At 41.8% G+C, this 25,136-nt stretch overlaps 1 protein-coding gene across 3 annotated transcripts in view; it reads left to right on the forward strand.

Annotated features, from left to right (window-relative positions):
• The window catches only part of LOC109914232 (enhancer of polycomb homolog 1), a 218,676-nt gene that overhangs the window by 151,628 nt on the left and 41,912 nt on the right, over positions 1-25,136 (forward strand). For all 3 annotated transcript variants that reach the window (XM_048613313.1, XM_048613311.1, XM_048613304.1), the window contains one exon: positions 5,922-6,081. In XM_048613313.1, the coding sequence (XP_048469270.1) occupies positions 5,922-6,081 (160 nt within the window). The remainder of the gene's footprint in view (positions 1-5,921; positions 6,082-25,136) is intronic.

Genomic DNA, 25,136 nt, shown 5'->3' on the forward strand with positions numbered 1-25,136 from the left:
CTGCTCCTGTGATGCTGCTTGGCCTGCTGTGTTCATCCAGCTCTGCACCTTGTCTGTGACCCTATCTGCTCTGGTTATCTCGGGATTACTAACTGAGCCGCGAGCTACTTGGCACAGGGTCGACAGGATTCGAGGTAAAGATTGGTGTGGGAGAAATGGGTTTGAATTCATGGTACATTGGCACCAGTGCTGGGTAAAGAGGGTGCTGTTCCGAAGGGATGCGCGCTCCTACCTAGGGCTGTAGATAGGGCTTTTAAATAGTAGGGGAGTGGCTTCAGTTGCTTGGAAAGTAATAGTAAAGTTAAAGGGGCAAAGGGCTGTGGAAAGGTTATAAATTTCCAGAGCAAGTAATAAGATAAACTATGAAAAGGGTCAGGAATCTAACTTCAGGCATGGCAGGTGGGGGCGATACAGTGTGTAGCTGGAGGAACACAGGCCAGGCAGCATCAGTGGAGTAGGAGAGCCGCTGATTCAGGCCTAGACGCTTCATCAGGCCCTGATGAAGGGCCTAGGCCCGAAACGTTGACTCTCCTGCTCCTCTGCTGTCTGACCTGTTGTGTTCCTCCAAATCCACACTGCATCATCTCTGACTCCAGCATCTGCAGTTCTTGCTATGAGCTTGGGAGTGGTCAACCCTGGACTGAGTGTTGTATTTAAATATAGATAGTACCCAAAACAAGATAAATGAGCACTAGCGCAGGCTGAAATTTGCATGTTGTGGGCAGCGGACAGACTTGCCTGCAAGGGGATCAGGGCTGGAAACTAATCATCCAAGGAAAACATCCAATCAAAAAGACAGGCAGAAAGGATGGGATTGCCTCCTTTCGTAAGAAATGAAATTAAATAGCAAGAAGCAATATAGGGTCTGAAGGTGTAGAATCTGTGTGGGTAGAGTTGAGGAACTACAAAGGAAAGAAGACCTTGATGGGAGTTACATACAGCCCTCTGAGCTGTAGGGATACGGGGCACACAATAAATTGGAGGATAGAAAAGGCATGGAAGTAAGGCACTGATATGTTAATCATATTGGGCTTCAATATGCAGGTGGGCTGGGAAAATCAGGTTAGTGGATCCCAAGGAAAAGAATTTGTGGAATGTCTGAGATAGTTTGTTTTTTGGAGCAGTTTGTGGTAGAGCCCTCTAGGGAGCAGGCAGTTGGAGACAGTTAGGACTACAGATGTTGGAAGCTCGAGTCAATAAATGTGGAGCTGGAGAAGCACAGGTCAGACATCATCCGAGGAGGAGCAGGCAGTTCTGGATATGATGTGCAATGAGGCAAATTTTGATTAGGAAGCTACTTCCAGTTGACTAAAGCTAACTTCAAAGACATAAGGGAGGAGCTGGCCAGCATTGGATGGGGAGCTTCGAGTCAGAGGCATGTGGCATGGAAATGGTCTCATCATGACAGGAGTTTCGGGGATAATTTGGGAAGCACCGCAGAAATTAAGGGATAAGCTGGTTAGTAGCATAAAAGATTGGAGGTTTTATGAAGATACCTAAAAAGTAAAATAGGAATAAAAATTGACATTGGACTGCTGGCAAATGAGGCTGGAGAAGTAGTAATGGAGATCAAAGAAATGTAGGAACTGAATTAGTATCTTCCATCTGTCTTGTGGAAGACACTAGCAGCATAAGAGAACTTCACCAGAGTTGGGGCACAGGTGAGTATAGTGGCCGTCGCTGAGGAAAAGATACGGAGGTCTGAAGTTGCAGATATCACCTAGACTAGATGGACTACATCCAGGGTTTTGCAGGAGGTAATTGAGATTGTGGAGGAATTGGTGATCTTTCAGGAATCAGTGGAGTGAGGCAAGTTCCCAGAGGGACTGGAAAAGAGCTAACTAAACACCCTTGTTTAGGAAGGCAGAGAAGCAGAAGATTGGAAATTATAGGTCGTTGATAAGATTTTAGAGTCCGGTATTGATGAGATTGCAGAGTACCTTTTGAAGTGCATGGTAAAATAGGCCAGATTCAGCATGGCTTTGTCAAGGGGAGGTGAGGCCCGGCAAATCTGTTAGAATTCTTTGAGGAGGTAACAAGCAAGTCAGACAAAGGAGAGCCAGTGAATGAGATGTATTTAATTTCCAGAAAGCGTTTGACAAGGTGCTGAGTAGGAGTCTGCTGAATCCGATAAGAGCCCATGGTGTTAGGGGCAATGTACTGTCATGGATAGAAGATTGGCTGACCAGCTGAAGGCAGAGTGGGGATAAAGGGGTCTCTTTCAGGATGACTGCCAATGACTAGTGGAGTTCTGCAGGGCTTAGTGTTGGGACCACAACTCTTCGTGTTACGTGTTGATGATCTGGTCAAAGGAAGTGACGGCATTGTTGCTAAATTTGCAGATGATACAAAGATGTGTGAAGGGACAGGCCTCGTTACTGAAGCTAGGATACTGTATTGTTTGTTAAATGTTCTCTCAACTTGTCCTGCCACCTTCAATGACTTAGGCATATCCGAGCTCCTACATGCAATATGGAATTATATCCTTTATTTTTGTTTTGTCTGTTCTTCCTAACAAAATGATTCCGATCGTGACTGCATTAAACTTCATCTGCCAATTCTATGGTCATTGCATCAGCCTGTTTGTCCTTTTTTGAGGTTCTACACAGTTCTCCTCCTCAAGGTTCATAATATTTCCAAGTTATACATTAACAATCTAGAAGGAGGAATGTGGGATCTTATTGCTAAGGTTGCAGATGATGGCAAGATAGGTGGAGGGACACGTTGAGGAAGCAGGTAGGCTGCAGAAGGAATTGGACGTGTTTCCAGAAAATAAGTGAAGCTGTGGGACAAAAACCTTAATTCAGTCTAATCTTGGATACTGATTTTTTTTTTTTTCAGTGGGTTGGGGGGGCAGTGGGGAGGAATAACTTCGCTAACACAATCTGCAATAGCTGTCCAACTTGGTAAGTTAAATCATTCAATCGAGTGAAAAGTGACTGGCGAGAATAAACAGTTCAGTTGTCAATAGTTTCAAGGTTAATGTTAACTAGGAGAGAAGCAAAGAAGTGACAGGTGGAATACAATGTAAGAGTGTGTGGTTATGCACTCTCTTAGTGGAAGAATTGAAGTGTGGATTATTTTGTAAATCGGAAAAGGCTTCAGAAATCTAAATCACAAAGGGACTTGGGAGTCAAGTTCAAGATTCTCTTAAAGCTAAAACACAAGTTCATTTGGCAGTTAGGATGGCAAATGCAATGTAAGCATTCATTTTAAGAGGGCTAGAACACACAAGCAGGAACATACTGCTGAGGCTATATAAGGCTGTGATCAGACCACATTTGGAATATTGTGAGCAGTTTTGGGACCTGTGTCTATGGAAGGATGTGCCAGCATTGGAGGGGGTCCAGAGCTGGTTTACAAGAATGATCCCAGGGATGAAGGGCTTGTCATATGAGCAGTTGAGGAGTCTGGGTCTGTTCTCGATAAGAGTTTACTAGGATGGGGTTGGGGAGAATCCGAAACTTGGAGAATATTGAGAGGCCTGGATAGAGTCAACATGGAGAAGCTGTTTCCATGAGTAAGAGAAACTAGGACTCAAGGGCACAACCCTTTTAGACTGGAGATGAGGACCTTCAGTCAGAAGGTGGTGAATCTTTGGAACACATTGCCACAGAATGCTGTGGAGGTCAAGTCATTGAGTGTAATTAAGACAGAGTTGGATCGATTCTTGATTAAGGGGATCACAGGTTACGGGGATAAGGCAAGAGAATGGTGTTGAGATCCATATCAGCCATGATCGAATGGCAGAGCGGACATGATGGGTCAAGTGGCCTAATTATGCTCCTGTATTATGGTCTTATTGCACATGAAGAGTTGGGGATGGTGAAGGGTGCAGTAAGAACAAAAATAATCTGATTGGATGAAAATCGGGGAAGATTGAATGACGAGAATTGGCACTTAGTCAAAGGAAGCAGTAAAGAAGTTCCAAATGTATGGAGGAGGGCAAAACAACTAATGCTGTCTGGAAGCAATAGAAAAGGATAGAATAAAGGTAACCTTTTTAAAATACTTAGCATCATTTGCAGTCCAATATTTGTTGCCCATCCCTAACTGCCCTTCAACTGAGAGCTGAATGGTTTGTGATGCCATTTTCAGAGGCATTTAAGAAGCAACCACGTTATATTTGATTCCAGACCAACAATAGACAAGACCAGGTTGGAATGCCAGATTTCATTCCCTGAAAGATGTGTTTTCACAACAATTGATAGCCATTATGGACCACCATTATGAAGATTAGTTTTGTATGCCAGATTTCATTAATTGAATTTAAAATCCACCCATTGTTTAAACACTTGTTTCCAAAGCAATGGGCATGGCTCCTGGATTAATAATGCTGGCACATTACCGCTGTACCAGCATCTGTCATTTAACTATGTTGGCCAAATGGTGAGCAAGTAATCACATTGCAAAAGGTTATGGTATTCTTGAGAGATAGTAAGAACTGTCGATGCTGGGGTCAGAGGTAAATGTGGAGCTGGAGGAGCACAGCATGCCAGGCAGCATCAGAGGAGCAAGAAAGTTGACGTTTCGGATCGGGACCCTTCTTCTGGCCTGCTTTGCTCCTCCCAGCTCCACACTCTTGTTATCTATGGTATTCTTGACTTTCTTTTTAGTTATGTGCTGATTTTTCACAGCTCCTGTCCTCCTATAAAGGTGCAAAGGCATTGCTACCATTCATTGATGAGGGGCTCAGAAGTGAGCAATAGCTAGAATTTTACTTTCAGCAGACCCTTTGAAACTACCTTGTGCATCGCAGGTGGATGACTGACTTCCCAAACCCCAAGTTGGAAAGGACCTGTATCAACTTGCGTTTACCTGGAGGAGAATAAATGTAAATCGAATGGCCAAGTTCCACTTTATAATGTTGTCAACCAACTGTGTTTCAGTTTGATGTCACAGGAATGGAACACTGCATTGCCAGTATACCTTACAAAATCAGTACTTTTAAATGCTGTTTCTATGCACTTGAAGTGTAAAAAATTTGACATAGGCAACATGAATGGCAGCAGTAATGAAGCATATTTATTTCTCCTGAATTGAGATCTCAACACATCTTTTAAATTTGTTTTGGACAGCTTGTGAATGTTGTTGTGAGGTGCTTGAGTTTATTGTTTGAGCAAAGTGAAGGCAGGTCGAAAAGATATTAATTTTTCCATGTAGTGATGCACTGGTTCAGGATTCAGAATTTGACTCTCTAGAATTTCACCCACAAATATGCAATTAATTACTCGGTTCCCACTTTGCATGAAAATGAAAACCTTCCAAAAATATTAGCACTACATACAAACAACGCTGCATAGTATGTATATATGCTATAGGCATATTGCCTAAATGTATAATTATCAGATGTAATTTCAGTAATTTTCTGTGATGTTTTGAATTTTTGAGCGGGTTGAATATCAAAAATATTTGGCTTAGTTACATTTCATTCGGGATTGTTAGCTTTTTGCTTGCTGGGTGATGGCTCAGCTGAAAAATGGTCAAAAATATCTTTTGGTTTGTTATTACTTATATGGGTGTTTGGACATTGGAACGATTCCACAATTGAATTAAAAGATACTGGATGCACTTGTTGTCAGTCTACAAATTGCAGTTCTATTCACTTATGTATTGAGATTAAGGAAATATCCAGAATTTTCTAACAGTTTTGTTTTTACCCTTAATCCCCATTTAACCCCCCCCCCCAAAAAAAAAGTGGTTTGGAGATTTGTTTCATTGGCTTACAGTATTGGATCTGATTATAATTGAAACTGATTCTGCAGATATGAGATGTAATAGAATAATATTGCTTAGTTACCAATAAAAGTCTCACTTCATGAGCCAATGCAAGTTTCGCTTTGAAGTGCTGTTACTCCAGAAGTGATATCTCATTAACAAGTATTGCTATGCATTAATAATTTTTCTTCAACTTTTTTCAGGAGCACCATCTCCAGCGGGCGATTTCAGCACAACAGGTTTATGGAGAGAAGCGGGATAACATGGTTATTCCTGTCCCAGAGGCGGAAAGCAATATTGCCTACTATGAATCTGTCTACAGTGGGGAGTTCAAGATGCCAAAGCAGCTTATTCACATACAGCGTGAGTACAAAAACTGAAATTTTAAAGCAACACAGTATTTCTAAGTTCAAGTGTATCATAATGAGTAAATGGAACCATTAAATGAAACCTGTCTCCTCTAAGCACTTCTACCTTCTGATGATAGGAACACTGGTCACACTATATAGCCAGACTAATGTGTTACATGTGCACCTTTTCATGCATTGATCTAGGCTATCATTGAGGCCATCACAGTTGTGTGAATCTGCTCTTGTCTGAAGTCCACATGTTTTGCAGCAGTAAGTAAGCAGAGCATCGAGAGAAGTAGTCATTATGAGTAAATTTAAGAAAACAAAAAACAATATGGTACAGAAACAGGCCGTTCAGCCCTTCCAAGTGTGCGCTGACACATTTTGCCCTTTCAGTCTAAAACTGTCTTCACTTATAGGATCCATATTCCTCTCTTCCCTTCCTATTCACGTATTTGTCCAGGTGCTGCTTGAATGCTGCTGTTGTCTGCTTCCACCATCTCCTCTGGCAGTGTGTTCCAGGCAGTCGCCACCCTTTGTATGAAAAACTTGCCTCGCATGTCTGTTTTAAACTTCATGCCCTTCACCTTGAACCTGTGTCGCTTAGTAATTGACCCCCTCCACCTTGGGAAAAAGCCTCATTCTTTCCACTCTAATCATACCATTCACAATCTTTTAAACTTCTAACAGGTTGCCCATCAACCTCTTGTGTTCTAGTGAAAATAAACCCAGTCTGTCCAACCTTTCTTCATAGCGAAAATCCCCTATACCAAGCCACGTCCTACTAATGTTGACGTTCCCAGTAAAAGTTTGTCGTTCATAGCAAGTTATTCAGGATTCAGCAACATTTAACGTTACAGCACAATTTGCTCAGTCTCATCTTGGCTGTTGTATGCCCATACTCTTGTATTCATCAGGTGTTAAATGAGTCTATAAACCCTTTTTGCCACTTCAACCAACCAACTAGTCTTGTATTAAATATCCTCCTAAAGCCTTTCATACTGTTGAAAACCTTTTTCATTACTGCTTTCTTTTTCCACTAAAAACATACATGTTCCCCGAACTGACCACCCTCATTTCTGTTTGTATTCTAGCAAATGCTGATTTTAATTACCAGAGATTAACAGCTTTCCAGTGGTGGAGAAAAATTGCATGCAAGTTTCCCCAAATGTTCTGTGCTGTTTCCCTTTATCCTCCTTTGTAGCTTTTCTTTTCCCTTCCGACACTGGTTTTTCTTTATTCAGGTTTGTCTACCCACTTTCTTCTTCCCTTATCCTTTTGCGTTTTGATTTCACTCACCCATTGCTGCCTCAGTGTCTTTTTCACTATCGCTGCGACTGAAGAGTCGTTAGCATTGATCTATTAGTTCATGTTCTGGGCCATATCTGATCGATGGATTCATCAATGATCTGATATTAGATGTTAGAGTAAATTGTGAAACATGCCATATTTGGCCTTGGCATCAAGATCTGTACCCTCTCTGGCAATTCTATTGACCATCAAGGTCTTTGTCTTTGTCTTGGGTTGTTGCACTCAACTATCTATTCACCCATTCAGCTGAACTTTGAACACATTGCGCACTCCATTGCCTTGAAAGCCTACTCTAATACTATATATTAAGATAATTTACCCTCATCCCTATTCTTTTGCTGCTGAATGCATGTTTGAATTTCTTCATTGTCCTTTTATGTCTCTTTACTGTTTACTGATTATTGTGTTTTCAGTTATTTTGCTTGAACATGAATGTTGCTGGCACGGTTGTCATTTTTATTTTGCTTGCCTAGTTCTCTTTGAAGGTCTTGGCAGGCTGTCTTTTTGAACTGTTGTAACCTGTATGATGAAGGTGTTCTTGACAGTACTGATGGATGAGAAGTTCCAGAGCTTTGGCACTCTAACTAAAGATTAATTGTAGCTGCCCAGTCAGTATGAAGAAAGAAGGTCTTCCCGTTCAGTTGTTGTTCGGTGGTGAGAGTGGGCAATGCTGATGAAGTAACCATATAACTTTGCTGAGAAACCTCTTCCTATGGATGATATACACTGTAGCCATATACTTTTCTGTCCAGGGCTTCTACTGTGGAATTCATTTCCTAAACTATTTATTCCTCTTCCTTTTCATTTTTTCTCAGATTCTGCTTGAACCTAACTTCTTTGACCAGCACATCCTGCACCTTTATCTCCTTCAACCTAGCGTGCACCTTTTATCTGAGTTGGGGATACATTGTCTAATGATGTGTAATGATCCGATTTCACATGCTGCTGGAACCTTAACTGCTATCTTCTCAAGTTGTCTAAGTGCTAGTTTTGAGGAATGTAACTTTTTGGCCTTGCTGAAGCCTGGTGAATCATAATTCCTTTCAAGGGGTGTGGGTTCAAAGTACCACTCTGATATTGACCTTTTAGGGCTTTCTGTGGTGCAGTGCTAACATCTCTGATCCAGTGGAAGGGTTCAAGCCCCATCTGCCCAAAACATGTTTAATGAACAGGTTGATTAAAAATGTCTTAATTGTCTGATTATTGCCTCCAAGCATGGTGGGCCTTTTTTTTGTATTAATTGAAAACCGTGGTACTTGGTACTAACGTGATGCGGGCATCGCTGGTTCAGCTAATACTTATTGCCCAGAGGGCAGTTAAGAGTCAAACCACATTTGCTGTGGGCCTGGAGTCGTATGTAGACCAGATCATGTAAGGATGTCAGTTTTCTTCCCTAAAGAGCATTATTAGCCAGATGGGGTTTTTTTTTCCCGACAATGAACAACAGATTTGTGGACTCCTTTTTTTTTTAATTAAAGTTCCACCATCTATGGCGGGACTCGAATCCAGGTCACCAGAACATTACCTGGCACTCTGGATTGACAGGCCAGTGATAATATCACTAGACTGTCCCATCCCCTAAATGTGGACAAGAGAATGGGTATGAAGGGACAGGTCGAAGTGAAGGATTTATGTTCTTAATGTGTTTAAATTTTAAATTGGGTCAAAAGTAGTAGTAATAAATACACTTCTGACGCATGAGTAGGTTTTCTTTATTTCTGCATCTGAATGCAGACTGAAACTGCCAACATTCTAGTTGATTCATTATCTGAATTGTGCATTCAGTTGGTCAGTGTTTCACAGTTATACCCAATTACTTTGAAATAAAATGCTTCACAGATTTGTTTTAAATGTGACTTTCGTGCATACTAGTTGGTTGCTTTTAACTGCAAGCAATAAATGGGAAAATAAATGGCAAAAGAAAGCAAGTGCTTAGTAACTACCATGATCAACTGTGTTTGTTATCTTAGTACAAAATTGCTTCAATAGTATCTCTACTTTATGCTCTTAATACTGTGAAATTTGTTTGTGTTTGCTTGGGATTGAGAGACAGTCCGTATAGTCTTCCAAATAAAGAGAACGATTTCTATAGATTGGAAAATTGTTTCTCATGGTGTTAATTCATGCTAGTATTGAAGAAAGGTGAGGGAGACAAACCAAGAAACTATATAATTAAATATTATAAGCGAATTAGCTTAGTATGTGTTATCAGAATGTTTGTTCAAATCTAAAATTAGAGAGAGTGATTGAACACTTAAAAATTTTTCACCTGATCAGAGAGAAGAGCATGGCTTTGTAAAGGAAAGATCATACCCGAAAACCCTAAATTGAAGCTTCTTTGGGGCCTATGCTGGACCTAATGTATTCTCAAACTAACCACTTATTCCTGATATAACACTTGATGGTATTACTTGCTTACCTGTTACTTTGATCTCTTGTCATAATTGTGGTGAATTGTATTACATTATACGCTATATTTAGTTTCTTAGAGCTTCGTTTCTTAGAGCTAGAGGAACTGGAGGAATGTTGATCAAGGAAGCTTTCTTGTACACCTGAGCAATTCCTTTCCATTCCTAACATGGGCTCTTTTTACCCAGTCTGTATTAGGTAGTTTGAAGTCTAAATGTTGCTACTCTTTTTTGTTTTTTCTTTTTGTTGCATGCCATTCGTATTCCACAGATTTTCTTATTTATCTTGTTATTGTTTGGAGCTGTGTAATAATAATTTGAACACTAGAAAACTGACTCTTTGCCCCACTCTTCCTGTTTTAATTATTTTGTGGCTTGTAGGATTCACTGGCTGGGACAGCGTATATTGCCCATCCCTAATTGCCCTTGAAGGTGGTGGTAGGCTGTCACCTTGAATCACTGCAGTCCGATTTTGGTGTAGGTACAACATAGCACTGTTAGGGAAGGAGTTCCAGAATTTTGACTTGAAAACACTGAAGGAACAGCAAAATATTTCCAAGTCTGGTGTTGTGGAACTTGGAGTGGAGTTTGCATGTGATGCTGCCATTTATTTGTTCCCTTGTATTTCTAGATGGTAGTGACTTTGGGTTTGATAGGTGCATCTAGGAATCTTGGTAAATTTCTGCTTTGAACTTTGTTGATACATTGGTGCTGTACATAGGTGGCGAAGGAAGTGGAATGTTTGTAGATACTGTACCAATCTACCAGGCTGCTTTGTCTTGGGTAATGTTGAGCTTTTTGAGTGTTAGAGCTGCACTCATCCAGGCAGGTGGGAAGTATTCCATCACATCCCTGACTTACTTTGGATGTGATGTACAGGAGTTGAGGAGCAAGTTACTTAGTACTGGATTTCTAGCGTCTGACATGCCAGATATTTGTATGGCTCGTTCAGTTTCTGATCAGTAGTAGCATCCAGGATATTGATATTTGGGATTTTGGTGATGGTAATGCAAATAACCATTATGGCACAATGGTTGGTTAATCTATAGTCTGAGATAGCCGCTGCTTGGGACTTGTGTGGCATGAATGTTACTTTTCCACTTGTCAATCCAAGCCTAAGTATTCAGGTCTTAGTGCATGTGGATGTGAACTGCTTCCATATCTGATTAGTTGCATATTGTGTTCAACACTGTGCTATCATCAGAAAACATCCCCACTTCCAGTTGCCTCTAGTTTTCCAAGGACTCCTTAATACTGTGCTTTTGTCAAATTCTAACTTCTTATTTCTTTAGTTCTAGATAGAACCTTCTAGTATATTGTTTTGATTTATAACTATTAATTTCCTCCTTAAATAATACCACCACATCCCTGTGATCATCTTCCTGGTTTATCAGCTGCTTTATGAACACTGAAATCTTGCTCATGGCAAATCTCAGTGCCCAGTTCAAGTTTGTGAAACACAAATGGTGATTTGATTTCACGTTGTTCAATATCACCAGTAAGTAATATGAGAATAACTTGAGTATGATGCCCTGATAGTTCTGTCGATTTGACTAAGCCAACCATTTTATGCCTTGTTGTCCTTATTTTACCCTTGGGTTGCAATTCTTGCTGTGTAAAAAATATAGAGTTTGCTACTTGTGAAATTTGTTGAGAGTTGGCAACTAAACACATTGCCACCTTTAACACCCTCTTCAATTTCATAATGCACGAGGCACTTCTGAAAACATTTGATGCTTTATATGATTTGTATTAGTGTTGTAATTTGAAAACATCTTTCTGGTATGAATAGCAACTTTTACACTGTCAAACTGTTAATCTGTTAATTCCATTTTTCTTAAAAGTAGAAATGATTTAATGACACTAGTTTTGACTTGGCTCAGAAAAGCTGAACTTTTGGGATCCTGAATTAAAATAAAGATTCTGTGATATTAAAAATGAACTCCCATATTGTTTTGGAACCTCAAGAATCATGTCCAGTGTGTGGAATTGCTTTACAATTCACATGTATTTCCTAATGAAGAAAAATCAAAATTGAATAAATTTTGCAGTACAATTATTTGTCAAAAATGTAACTTGTGCAAATTTACATTGATTCATTGAAGCTGGCAATTAACAGTAATTAAAATCAAATTCATCCTTTGCATTTTGAGAATATTCACCAGCTTGGTAATAAGATATAGAGCAGAATGCAGACAACCAGAGTTGGTGTTGAGCCCTCCCAGGCCAGGTGCTACAAAGTCAGCTGCATGGTAAAGCTCCCCCTGGTGCACCAATGTGATATTTCCATTGCCAGCATTCGGCATTTCTGTAACCCCTGAATGCCCTGTTTTGTCTGCAGCAATGTTGTGCTAAGACTAATAGGGTGGTTATGGTAGGGGATTTTAATTTTTCAGACGTAGCCTGGGACTGCCATTGGATTAAGGGTTTGGATGGAGAAGAATTTGTGTACAAGAAAATTTTCTGATTCAGTATGTGGATGTACCTACTAGGGAAATAAGGCGGGGCAGGTTGTTGAGGTGTCAATGGGGGAGGACTTTGGCAGCCAGTGACCATAATTCTATTAGTTTTAAAATAGTGATGCAAAACAATAGACTGGATCTACAAGTTAAAATTCTAAATTGGAGGGAGGCCAATTTTGACGGTTTTAGGCAAGAACTTTGAAAAGTTGATATGGGGTGGGTGTTAGCAGATAAAAGGACAGCTGGAAACCTTCAAAAATGAGATAACGGAAGTCCAGAGGCAGTATGTTCCTGTTAGGGTGAAGGGCAAGGCAGGTAGGTGTAGCGAATGCTGGATGACGAGAGAAATTAAGGTTTTGGTCAAGACCAAGAAGGAAGCGCATGTCAGCTATAGACAGTAGAGATAGAGTGAATCCCTAGAGGAGTATAAAGGCAGTAGGAATATACTTTAAATGAGAAATCAGGAGGGCAAAAAGGGGACATGAGAGCACTTTGGCAAATAGTGTTAAGGAGAATCCAAAGGCATTCTACAAATACATTTAAGGTCAAGTGTTACTGGTGAGAGAATAGGACTCCTTAAAGATTAGCAAGGCCACCAATGTGTGGAACCACAGGAGATGGGGAAGTACTAAACGAGTATTTTGCATCAATGTTTACTGTGGAGAAGGATATGGAAGATAGAGAACGTGGGAAAGGAAATAGCGACATCTTGAATAATGTCTATATACAGACCACGTGCTGCTGAATGGCTTAAGACGCATAAAAGTGGATAAATCCCTGGGACCTGATTTAGGTGTACTATACAACTCTGTGGGAAGCGATCGCTGGGCCCCTTGCTGAGATATTTGTATCATCGACAGCCACAGTTGAGGTGCCGGAAGACTGGAGGTTGGCTAATGTGCCAATACTTAAGCAATGTGGTAACAAAAAGCTAGGGAACTATAACCTGGTGTCTGACATCAGTGGTGAGCAAGTTGTTAGAGGCAATCCTGAGGTGCAGGATTTACATGTATTTGGAAAGGCAAGGACTGATTGGGGTAGTTGACATGGCTTTGCGCGTGGGAAATCCTGTCTCATTAAATTGAATGAGTTATTTTTCGAAGTAGTAACAAAGAAGAAATGATGAAGACAGAGCAATGGATGTGATCTATATGGACTTCAGTAAGGTGTTCGACAAGGTTCCTCATGGTAGACTGATTAGCAAAGTTAATCACATGGAATACAGGGAGAACTAGCCATTTGGACACAACTGATTCGAAGATAAAAGACAGGGTGGTGGTGAAGGATTGCTTTTTAGACTGGAGGCCAATGACCGGCGGTGTGCCACAAGGATCGGTGCTGGCTCCACTACTTTTCGTCAGTTACGTAAGTGATTTTGGATGTGGACATTAGGTATGGTTAGTAAGTTTGCAGATGACACCAAAATTGAAGGTGTAGTGGACACAAAGGTTATTTCAAAGTGCAATGGGCTCTTGATCAGCTGGACCGATAAGGCAAGGAGTAGCAGGTGGAGTTTAATTTAGATAAGTGTGAGGTGCAGCATTTTGGAAAGGCAAATGAGGGCAGGTTTATACACTTAATGGTAAGGTCCTGGGCAGTATTGCTGAACAAAGAGACCTTAAAGTGCAGGTTCATTCTTCCTTGGAAGTAGAGTCTCCAGTAGATAGGATGGTGAAGAAAGTGTTTGGCATGCTTGCCTTTATTAGTCATTGCATGGAGTATAGGAGTTGGGAGATCATGTTGCAGCTGTACAGGACATTGGTTAGGCTACTATTGGCATACTACATGCAATCCCTGCTTTAGGAAGGATGTTGCCAGGGTTGGAGGCTTTGAGCTATAGGGAGAGGCTACATCGACTGGAGCTATTTTCCCTGGAGCATCTGAGGCTGAGGGGTGACCTTTAGAGGTTTATAAAATCATGATGAGCATGGATAAGGAAAATAGACAAGGTCTTTTCCCCAGGATGGGTGGCAGTCCAAAACTGGAGGGCACAGGTTTAAGGTGAGAGGAGAAAGATTGAAAAGGGACCTAAGGGGCAACCTTTTCACAGAGGGTGGTGTGTGTATAGAATGAGCTGCCAGAGAAAGTGGTGGAGGTTGGTATAGTTACAACCTTTAAAAGGCATTTGGATGGGTATATGAATAGGAAGGGTTTAGAGGAATATGGGAAAACCTGTTGGCAAATGGGACTAGATATTTTTAGGGTATCTGGTCAGCATGGACAAGTTAGACTGCAGGGTGTTGGACATCTCTATGACCCATAAATTGCCCATAGTGCTCAGATTAGGTGGGTTAGACATGGGAAATACAGGGGTAGGGGAATGGGTCTGGGTGGGATGCTCTTCGGAGGGGCGGTGTGGACTTGTTGGACTGAATGGCCTGTTTCCATACTGTAAGGATTCCGACCCCATACCTAGTGACAGTTGGATGACAATCACCTCTACACTCAGTTACAACTCCTGGTATTTATTTACTGTTCCTTGACCACTCAGTTTTTTTTGTATCAGAAAGCAGCTACTTTTTTAGATGTTTCGTCTTGATTTATATTTCCTTCAGAGATAGTGTGTAAAATGCTCCCCGCTTTACCTCTTCCTATCAAAGGAGTATTCCATGAATAGGATGGTAAGAACTGCAGATGCTGGAGTCAGAGGTAAGTGTGGAGCTGGAGGAACACAGTAGACTGGGCAGCCATTTCTGAAGAAGGGTCCCGTTCCAAAACTTCATTCTTTCTTGGTCCTTTGATGCTGACTGGCCTGCTGCGTTCTTCCAGCTTCACACTGTGTTATTCCATGAATAGGATGTTGGGAGCATTCATTGATTTTTTTTCCGAAATGATGTCATTAGTTCTAGAAGATGGTTTTGATTCAAATATGATCTTTACCACTGTCAAGCTTATCTGATTTTCATTATTTTTTCTGTCATATAGAGGGAAAAGTAAATCCAGGAAGCTTTGCTCACATTGAAATGTGTGTGTTGGATGGGGCGTATGGCTGCAAGCTTGGTATCAGAGAGTAAAGGGAAAGTTGTCATAGTCGTGCTGGACCGTATGGCTGCTTTTTCGTTTTTGAGAGATGATTGGTGGTTTAGCCCGAAGGTCATTCGGCCTCGGGTGAGCAGATATGTTGAGAAGGAGCGTCCTTCCTGGTAATCTTAGCTAGTTCGGAATTGAACCCAGGCATTGCAAGCCAACTGCCAACTGATCTAACCAAGAGCAAAATTTTAGTGAATTATTTGAATTATAGAATTCATATGTGTGAAAGCAGGCATTTGGCCCACTGAGTCCACACTGACCCTCCAAAGAGCATCTGCCCAGACCCATATGACCCCCATCCATGTAACCCCACACTGCCCATGGTTAATCCACCTAGCCTGCATATCCTGGGATGCTGGGCAATTTAACACGGCCAAATCGCCTAACCTGCCTTCCTTTGGACTGTGGGGGGGGCAAGCCCACACGAGGACTATTACAAATCGGACAGTCTACACCTGGGCAGGACTGGAACCAATGTCCTCGGGGCTGCTTTTGCTAACGCTGTTGGCAAGGGTTTAAACTAATGTGGCAGGAGGATGGGAACCAAATGAGGAAGTTAGTGGACAGTAAGGAAGTAGTAACTAAAGCCTGTAAGGAACTAGATAATGAAGTCAGTGTGACTAAGGGGAAGAGTAGGCAGAGAGCAGATGATGAATGCCAATGGACAGGTGGTCTGAGGTGCATTTGTTTTAATGCGAGAAGTGTAGTAGGTAAGGCAGATGAATTTAGGGCTTGGATTAGTACCTCGCAGTATGTTATTGTTATTGCTATTACTGAGACTTGGTTGAGGGAAGGGCAAGATTGGCAACGCTATATCCCAGGATATAGATGCTTCACGCGGGATAGAGAGGGAGGTAAAAGGGGTGGAGGAGCTGCATTACTGGTCAAAGAGGATATCGCAGTTGTGCTGAAGGAGGGCACTATGGAGGACTCGAGCAGTGAGGCAATATGGGCAGAGCTCAGAAATAGGAAGGGTGCGGTAACAATGTTGGGGCTGTACTACAGGCCTCCCAACAGCAAGCGTGAGATGGGGATACAAATATGTAGACAGATTATGGAAAGATGTAGGAGCAACAGGGTGGTGATGGGAGATTTTAATTTTCCCAACATTGACTGGGATTCACTTAGTGTTAGGGGTTTAGATGGAGCAGAATTTGTAAGGAGCATCCAGGAGGGTTTTGTAGAGCAGTATGTAAATAGCCCAACTCGGGAAGGGGCCATACTGGACCTGGTTTTGGGGAATGAGCTCAGCCAGGTGGTTGAAGTTTCAGTAGGGGATTACTTTGGGAATAGTGATCACAATTCTGGAAGTTTTAGAATACTGATGGACAAAGACGAGAGTGGTCCTAAAGGAAGAGTGCTGAATTGTGGGAAGGCCAACTATAGAAAAATTTGGCAGGAGCTGGGGAATGTGGATTGGGAGCAGCTGTTTGAGGGTAAATCCACATTTGATATGTGGGAGGCTTTTAAAGAGAGGTTGAATAGAGTGCAGGACAGACATATCCCTGTGAAAATGAGGGATAGAAAGGGCAAGATTAGGGAACCATGGATGACTGTGAGACTAGCAAAGAGGAAAAAGGAAGCGTACTTAAGGTCTAGGCGACTGAAAACAGACGAAGCTGTGGAAGAATATCGGGAAAGTAGGACCAATCTGAAACAAGGAATTAAGAGGGCTAAAAGCGGTCATGAAATATCTTTAGCAAACAGGGTTAAAGAAAATCGCAAAGCCTTTTATTTGTACATAAGGAACAAGAGGGTAACCAGAGACAGCGTTGGCCCACTCAAGGACAAAGGAGGGAAGTTATGCGAGGAGTCAGAAAATGAGAGATTCTTAATGAGTACTTTGCATCGGTATTCACTGAGGAGAGGGACATGACGGATGTTGAGGTTAGGGATAGATGTTTGATTACTCTAGGTCAAGTTGGCATAAGGAGGGCGGATGTGTTGGATATTCGAAAAGGCATTAGGGCGGACAAGTCCCCAGGTCCGGATGGGATCTATCAGAGGTTGCTGAGGGAAGCGAGAGAGGAAATAGCTGGGGCCTTAACAGATATCTTTGCAGCATCCTTGAGCACGGGTGAGGTCCCGGAGGACTGGAGAATTGCTAATGTTGTCCCCTTGTTCAAGAAAGGTAGCAAGGATAATCCAGGTAATTATAGACTGGTGAGCCTGACGTCAGTGCTGGGGAAGCTGCTGGTGAAGATACTGAGGGATAGGATCTATTTACATTTGGAAGAAAATGGGCTTGTTAGTGATAGGCAGCATGGTTTTGTGCAGGGAAGGTCATGTCTTACCAACTTGATAGAATTCTTTGAGGAAGTGACAAAGTTGATAGATGAGGGAAGGGCTGTAGATATCATATACATGGACTTCAGTAAGGCGTTTGATAAGGTTCCCCATGGTAGGCTGATGGAGAAGTGAAGTTGCATGGGGTCCAGGATGTACTAGCTAGATGAGAACTGGCTGGGCAACAGGGGACAGAGTTGTAGTGGAAGAGAGTTTCTCAAAATGGAGGACTGTGCCCAGTGGTGTTCCACAGGGATCCGTGTTGGGACCACTGTTGTTTGTGATATATATATATAAATGATCTGGAGGAAGGTATAGATGGTCTGATTAGCAAGTTTGCAGATGACACTAAGATTGGTGGAGTGGCTGATAGTGAAGGGAACCGTCGGAGAATGCAGCAGAATATAAATAGATTGGAGAGTCGGGCGGAGAAATGGCAGATGGAGTTCAATCCAGGCAAATGCGAAGTGATGCATTTTGGAAGATCCAATTCAAGAGTGAACTATACGGTAAATGGAAAAGCCCTGGGGAAAATTGATGCACAGAGAGATCTGGGTTTTCGGGTCCATTGTACCCTGAAGATGGCAGTGCAGGTCGATAGTGGTCAAGAAGGCATACGGCATGCTTTCATTCATCAGACGGGGTATTGAGTACAAGAGTTGGCAGGTCATGTTACAGTTGTATAGGAGTTTGGTTTGACCACATTTGGAATACTGCATACAGTTCTGGTCGCCACATTGCCAAAAGGATGTGGGTGCTTTGGAGAGGGTGCAGAGGAGGTTCACCAGGATGTTGCCTGGTATGGAGGGCACTAGCTATGAAGAGAGGTTGAGTAGATTAGGATTATTTACATTAGAAAGACGGAGGTTGAAGGGGGACCTGATTGAAGTCTACAAAATCATGAGAGGTATTGACAGGGTGGATAGCAAGAAGCTTTTTCCCCAGAGTGGAAGATTCAGTTACTAGGGGTCACGATTTCAAGGTGAGAGGGGAAACGTTTAAGGCAGATATGCGTGGAAAGTTCTTTACACAGAGGGAGGTGGGTGCCTGGAACGCGTTGCCGGCGGAGGTGGTAGAGGCGGGCGCAATAGCGTCATTTAAGATGTATCTAGACAGATACATGAATGGGCAGGGAGCAGAGGAATACAGATCCTTGGAAAATAGGCGACAGGTTTAGATGGAGGATCTGGATCAGTGCAGGCTTGGAGGGCCGAAGGGCCTGTTCCTGTGCTGTAATTTTCTTTGTTCTTGGAGGGTGGAATCAAACCTGGGTCCCTGACACTGAGGCAGCAGCACTAACCACTGAGCCACTGTGATGCTCTTAAAGCACAGGGCATGAATAAGTTTGGATTAGACACTAGATATACACCAGTAACAGGAGATAGTGAAATAAAATTCCCCAAATTGTTAATGAAACAATTATGCTTAGACTAAAGAAATGATTGCAAATGTTCACCTGACCAATTTCAAACTGTATATACAATCAATTGAGTGGGGACAGGAAGAGCAATCTCAGCAGGCTGGCCTGAGGAAGGAATAATGCTGAGTAGTCTGTTTTGCTATGGCTGTTTTTTTTTTAAGCTGTAGAAATTTAAGACGCCCAGGGACAAATCCTGGTGAGGATGATCAGGAAGTCTAATTGAACGTTGGCCCATGTTTCAAGGGGGCTGGAGTATAAGGATAGGGAAGTCTTATACAATTGTGCAAGGTGCTGGTGAGACCAAATAGTCCAGTGGAGCACTGTGAGCAATTTGGACCCCTTTAAAAGGAGATATTATTTCATTGGAAGCAGTTCAGTGAAGATTCACTTGGATGATTCCTCAAATGGAGGGATCGTCATAAGAGTAAAGGCTAAACCGGTTGGGACTCCACTCACTGGAATTGAGAAGAACATGAGATGATCTCATTGAAACATATCAGATTCTTAAGGGGCTTGACAGAGTAAATGCTGAGAGAATGTCTCCCCTCATGAGAGAGTCTAGGACGAGATGGCATAGTCTTCGAATAAATATGAGCCAATTTAAGACTGAGATGAATAGGAATTTCTTTTGAGGTTGAGAGTCTTTGAAAGGCCTTGCCACGGAGACCTGTGGGGGACAGTGTCAAGGCTAGATAGATTCTTGATCACGAGAACTAGGAGTTATGGGGAAAGGGCAGGAAAGTGGACATGATGAATATCAAATCAGCCATGATTTTATTAAATAGTGGGGCTGTCTTGAGGGGTTAAGTAGCCTATTTCTTATGGGTTTGAAATTATTAAGTTAAATAATGGTGTTGATTTATTTTTTATGGTCATAATGGATTTGCTTGTTCTAAATGATTGTCTATTCCTATGCGTTGATGTTGACGTTTGTCTCCTTTCACCTTTTTTCCATTCTGATTTTTTTTTTTGTTATAGCTTCTTTCCTTTAAATAATTTGAAAAATTTATTGCTTTTACTCTGGGGAAGTGAATCAACAAAGACTGGAGGCCATGTTTCTGTTGACCAGTCAGGCAAATGTTTACAGTGATTTTCTGCTTCTTTTTCATGTATTCTCTTTCTTGTCGGTTACCTCTAGAATTGAATATTCCATTGAAAACTGGGCAGGGACATAATGTTCTACTCTTCATAAAACTTAAGACCTTGAACTTTGTGCTTGTCCTAACTTTCGTCAAGTCCCTGTCTTTCTATGGTTGCTCAGTTGAGCAACGGTTAAACTTTAAAATCCTTGTCTTTGCTTTCAAATTTACTACTTTCACCTCTCTATCCCTGTTATTTCCTTCAGACCCCAAGCCCTAAGAACCAAAGGAGTGCTGATATCTAAGTTCTTGAATCTGATTGGACAACTCAGCTTTCTTATGCTCCTTTTGGCTTGTGGAGAAGTCCCATACAAGATCTCGGTCAAATTTAAATGTTGAATTTGTTACTTTTTTCTGCACTCAATACATACTGCCATCAGTTAGACAAGGAATATGTTGCTGATCCTTCTCATTCCTACAAGGTAGCTATTCTTAACCGAAACAAAAAGATAGCAAGTATAGGAAGGCTGGTCAAACTACCTCATGTACCACCTCACCAACCTCCGGATCCAACGCATCATCCTCTGACATTTCCGCCATCTGCAATCCGACCCCACCACCAAGGACATTTTTCCCTCCCCACCCTTATCTGCTTTCCGGAGGGACCCCACACTCCGGGACTCCCTTGTCCGCTCCACACTCCCCTCCAGCCCCACCACACCCGGCACTTTTCCCTGCAACCGCAGGAAGTGCTACACCACGCCCCTCACCCCCATCCCAGGCCCCAAGAAGACTTTCCACATCAAGCAGATGTTCACCTGCACATCTGCTAATGTGGTATACTGCATCCGCTGTTCCCGTTGTGGCCTCCTCTACATCAGGGAAACCAAGTGGAGGCTTGGGGACCGTTTTGCAGAACACCTACGCTCGGTTCACACTAAACAACTGCACCTCCCAGTTGCGAACTATTTCAACTCTTCACCCCCCCCAATTCCTCAGACGTCATGTCCATCCTGGGCCTCCTGCAGTGCCACAACGATGCCACCTGAAGGTTGCAGGAACAGCAACTCATATATTCCGCTTGGGAGCCCTGCAGCCCAATGGTATCAATGTGGATTTCACGAGCTTCAAAATCTCCCCTCCCCCTACCGCATCCCAAAACCAGCCCAGCTCGTCCCCGCCTCCCTAACCTGTCCTTCCTCCCACCTATCCCCATCTCCTACCTACTAACCTCATCCTGCCCCCTGGACTGACCTATCTCCTCCCTACCTCCCCACCTACACTCACCTTTACTGGCTCCATCCCCACCTCTTTGACCTGTCTGTCTCCTCTCCACCTATCTTCTCCTTTATCCATCTTCTGTCTGCCTCCCCCTCTCTCCCTATTTATTTCAGAACCCCGTTCCCCTCCCCCATTTCTGAAGAAGGGTGTGGGCCCGAAACATCAGCCTTCCTGCTCCTATGATGCTGCTTGGCCTGCTGTGTTCATCCAGCTCTACAGTGTTATCTCGGATATGACAGTTGGCCTTGTTCCTGTATGAGTCATGACACCGTGAGAAAAAGGAGCAAGAGTAGGCTGCTTGAGCCAGCTTTGCTATTCATTAGGATCATCGTTGCTCTGACATTCCTGACATCCTCTTTCTTGCTTTTCCTTCTAACCTTCGATTCTTGATCAGTAAAGGCATCAGTCCATCTCAGCCTTAAATATATGCCAAGAATCTGCCCCACACGTCTCTGAGGCAAGGAGTTCCAAAGGCTCAAAACCCCCTGACAGAAAAATTATTCCTCATCTCAGTCTTAAATTGCTACCCATTTATTCTGAAGCCCTTTGGTCTTAGACCCTCCCATGAGTGGAGACCTCCTGTCAGCATTCGCCCTATCAAGTGCCTTAAGAATCCTGTAAGTTTCGAAGAGATTACTTCATTCTTCAAAAAGTCCAGTGTGTAGAATTGCAACCTATTTAGCTTTTGCTAAATAGGGGGAGGAACAGAAGTCTCAGACAGACTAGTTAAGTGAATGGGCAGAATGGCAGATGAAATGTAGGAAAGTGTCAGGTTATTCCCTTTCGATAACTAACTTTTAAAGAATTTTTAAATAGTAAACCCTGGAAATGATGTTCACAGCTACGTGGATGTACTTTTACAGGGAATAAAAAGTTATCACTGAGGTACAACAAGGAATTAGGAAGGCACATGACATCTTCATTGCATCGAGGTTGAAGTACAGCAAAAAAAAGGGCCTTGCTGCAATTGTACAGAGCTTTTGAGATGCTGTCCCAGGAATATTGGAATCCACTGTGGATATGGGCATTACATTGAGTTTTAATTCCAAGTATGGTCGTTTTGTTTGACAGTTCTTCTGCAGCATCTCTTTAGGAGGTAAATTTGCTTTAAAAATTCTTTCTCCTCTATACTGATGCAATCATTTTAGTCAAGGCTGAAGATAGTAAGCTTTTAGAATTGTAACAGTCCTTCTGAAAATGTATTGGCTTTCCGTGAAAGGGTTTTAACTGTAAATGCTAATTCTAGTACACTGTATATCATAATTAAGAACAGGAGTTAACTGTTAAACCTCTTGAACCTATTCCACCATTCATGAGGTCATGGATGATCCGTACCTCAATTTGATACCTCCCTTGATACCTATGCTAAAAATCTATCAATCATAGCATTTAAATTTTCAATTGACCCAGAACTTATTGGGGACAGTGAGTTCCAGATTTCAAGTATCCATTATGTGCAGAAGTGTTTCTTTCTTTAATACTTAGTCTAATTTTAAAGTTATGCTTGTTAGATCTGGACCAGCCTTTTTGAATTGCTTATCCATTATAAACATAATCTCTGGTCTTCTTTCCCCCCCCCCCCCCTCCTCCCTCAACCTTCTAAAGTATTTACTTAATGTATGCAGTCTCCCACAGTGTAACCCTTTTAAGTCCCGACACAATTTCTGGTGAATCAGCAATCTTCTCTAAAGACCTGAATGTAATAGGCTATTGTTTTTTTAAACTTCAAGAAACCCATGCTGTGTCTAGACTTGATGCTTCTTTCTTCCCTGTTCGTCCCTGCCCACCAAGTGCTGTCACTAGTCTTCCTGCCTTTTTTTTAATCTCTCCATTATTGTTTTACATCTTTGCACAAATGTTATTTTTCGATACTACAAAATGATGTTACTTGGATCTTTGCCTCCATTTGTATTTCATTGCTTGTACCTTATTTCTCTATTCCACAAACAGCAGCTTGAGACCTACCACCCTAATGACCTCACAACCACCTGGCACTTTTACTGTGATTTACAACATTGTACACAGAATCCAGGAATACATCTTGATATTTTCCATGATATTTTCACTGAAGGGCAATGAATTACAGCACACGTGCGTCCTACGTTGCATAGCAATTTGGGATGATCTTAGCCAGTTTCAAAATAATATGTCTAATCTATACATTCAGAAATTTGATTTTTGGGAATGGCAGGGCGAGGTGAATTTTTGGGGTATAGGGTAGTAGCTTTCCTGTTCCTCTACGGGGCAGTTACATACTTGGAGAAAAAAAATTGTAAATTATGCTGATTATTTCTGTATCACTTGATATCTTAGTTTGATGCTAAATATGCAAGGTAGTAATGTAAATAGTCATTTTAATTTACTTGCAGAAACTAGTCTTTGAGTTACAGAGAAACCAAGTGTTTTTAGCCAAAGCCCATGTGTTTAGAAGTTGCATATAAACATTGCCAACCTGAGTGGGCTGTGCTGCAGCATGCGTTCTACTTCATTACATCAGTTCATTTTCCCCCAACCCCTTGTCAAATTTCACTATCAGTACAAGACCTTTGGTTTTTCAAAATGAGCAAGATTTTTAGTTTGTGTTTCTACTGCAACTAAATTTTTACATTAGCCAGTTAGATTCTTAGAATTTGGGAGGTCAGCAATGTTTGCTGCTAACTTCCAGAATAAATGTCAACAAAAGGTATTGTCTCTTCAGCAGCTCAGAATTCAAATATGTTTTAATTTGCTTTGCTTAGTACTGCTGTATTATTTCCATTAGCTTAACTAAAGCTAATGATCTTGGTGTTAACTTTTTCTAGGTAGCCTCATTGCGAGAACACAACAAAATTAAAATCTGATGTTCGGTTATGCAATAAATCAGTTGGATTTACTGTTTTTATGTACCTGATGACAGTGCAGTATGCTACCTGCATGGAAGAAAAACATCTGTGGCTATGACAATATATTACTTTGCTTATAATTGACATTAGAGTAACGAACACCTCGATTCTGTTAATTATGGATAGGCAGGACAGATTTTTATTTGATAGTTGAATTTGTAAAGGCAGTTCTCAATTTGAATAGGTTACAGCAACACGGTATGTATTATGCAAATTGGTTGTTTGGAAGGCTTTCACTTAGGTTTGTTGAAGGAAATGCTTGGATATGAGGTAGTTTGAAAATTGTTTCTCAGATGTGTGTAAAGTCTTGAGTTTGCTGATGACACAAAGGCAGACTGAACAAATATCGAAGAAGGGTTGTGTAAAAAGACTTTGAAGAAGGCACAGAATAATAGCCTGGCTTCCAAAATTTAATTTGGCTCACTTGTGGCAATGCACTTTGAAAGGAAGAGTAAAGAATGGCAGTTTATACAGCTTTGTGTAGGCAGACTTCTCCAGTGGATGTAGCTGTGAAAAAAATTCACAATTTTGGATGTTATAATTCGTTCAAGTTAATTAGTGTAACCGGTTGGTATGGAGCATTGATTAGGTGGAGTACTGAGGTGATGTTTTATGATCCCAGATGATGTGATGATATTGGGCTAGGCAGAAACCTAACTTGATAGATCTTTTTGTTAATTTCAAAAATGTCTCTTGCTGAACAACACAATGTTGTAGATTTTACAAGGCAGGGAGTGGTGGTGGAGTCCCAGTCTACTTAGCCTCTCCTTAGAATCCAAACCTTCCAGGCAAGTTGGACCAAAGGGTCTTTTTCCATTCTGCAAGCATAGATCACTGGTATTAGTTTTATGTTCGAATCAGAGATAGTAGGAACTGCAGATGCTGGAGAATCCGAGACAACAAGGTGCA

Source organism: Rhincodon typus, chromosome 2 (assembly GCF_021869965.1).
Source record: "Rhincodon typus isolate 14 chromosome 2, sRhiTyp1.1, whole genome shotgun sequence".
NCBI lineage: Eukaryota > Metazoa > Chordata > Chondrichthyes > Orectolobiformes > Rhincodontidae > Rhincodon > Rhincodon typus.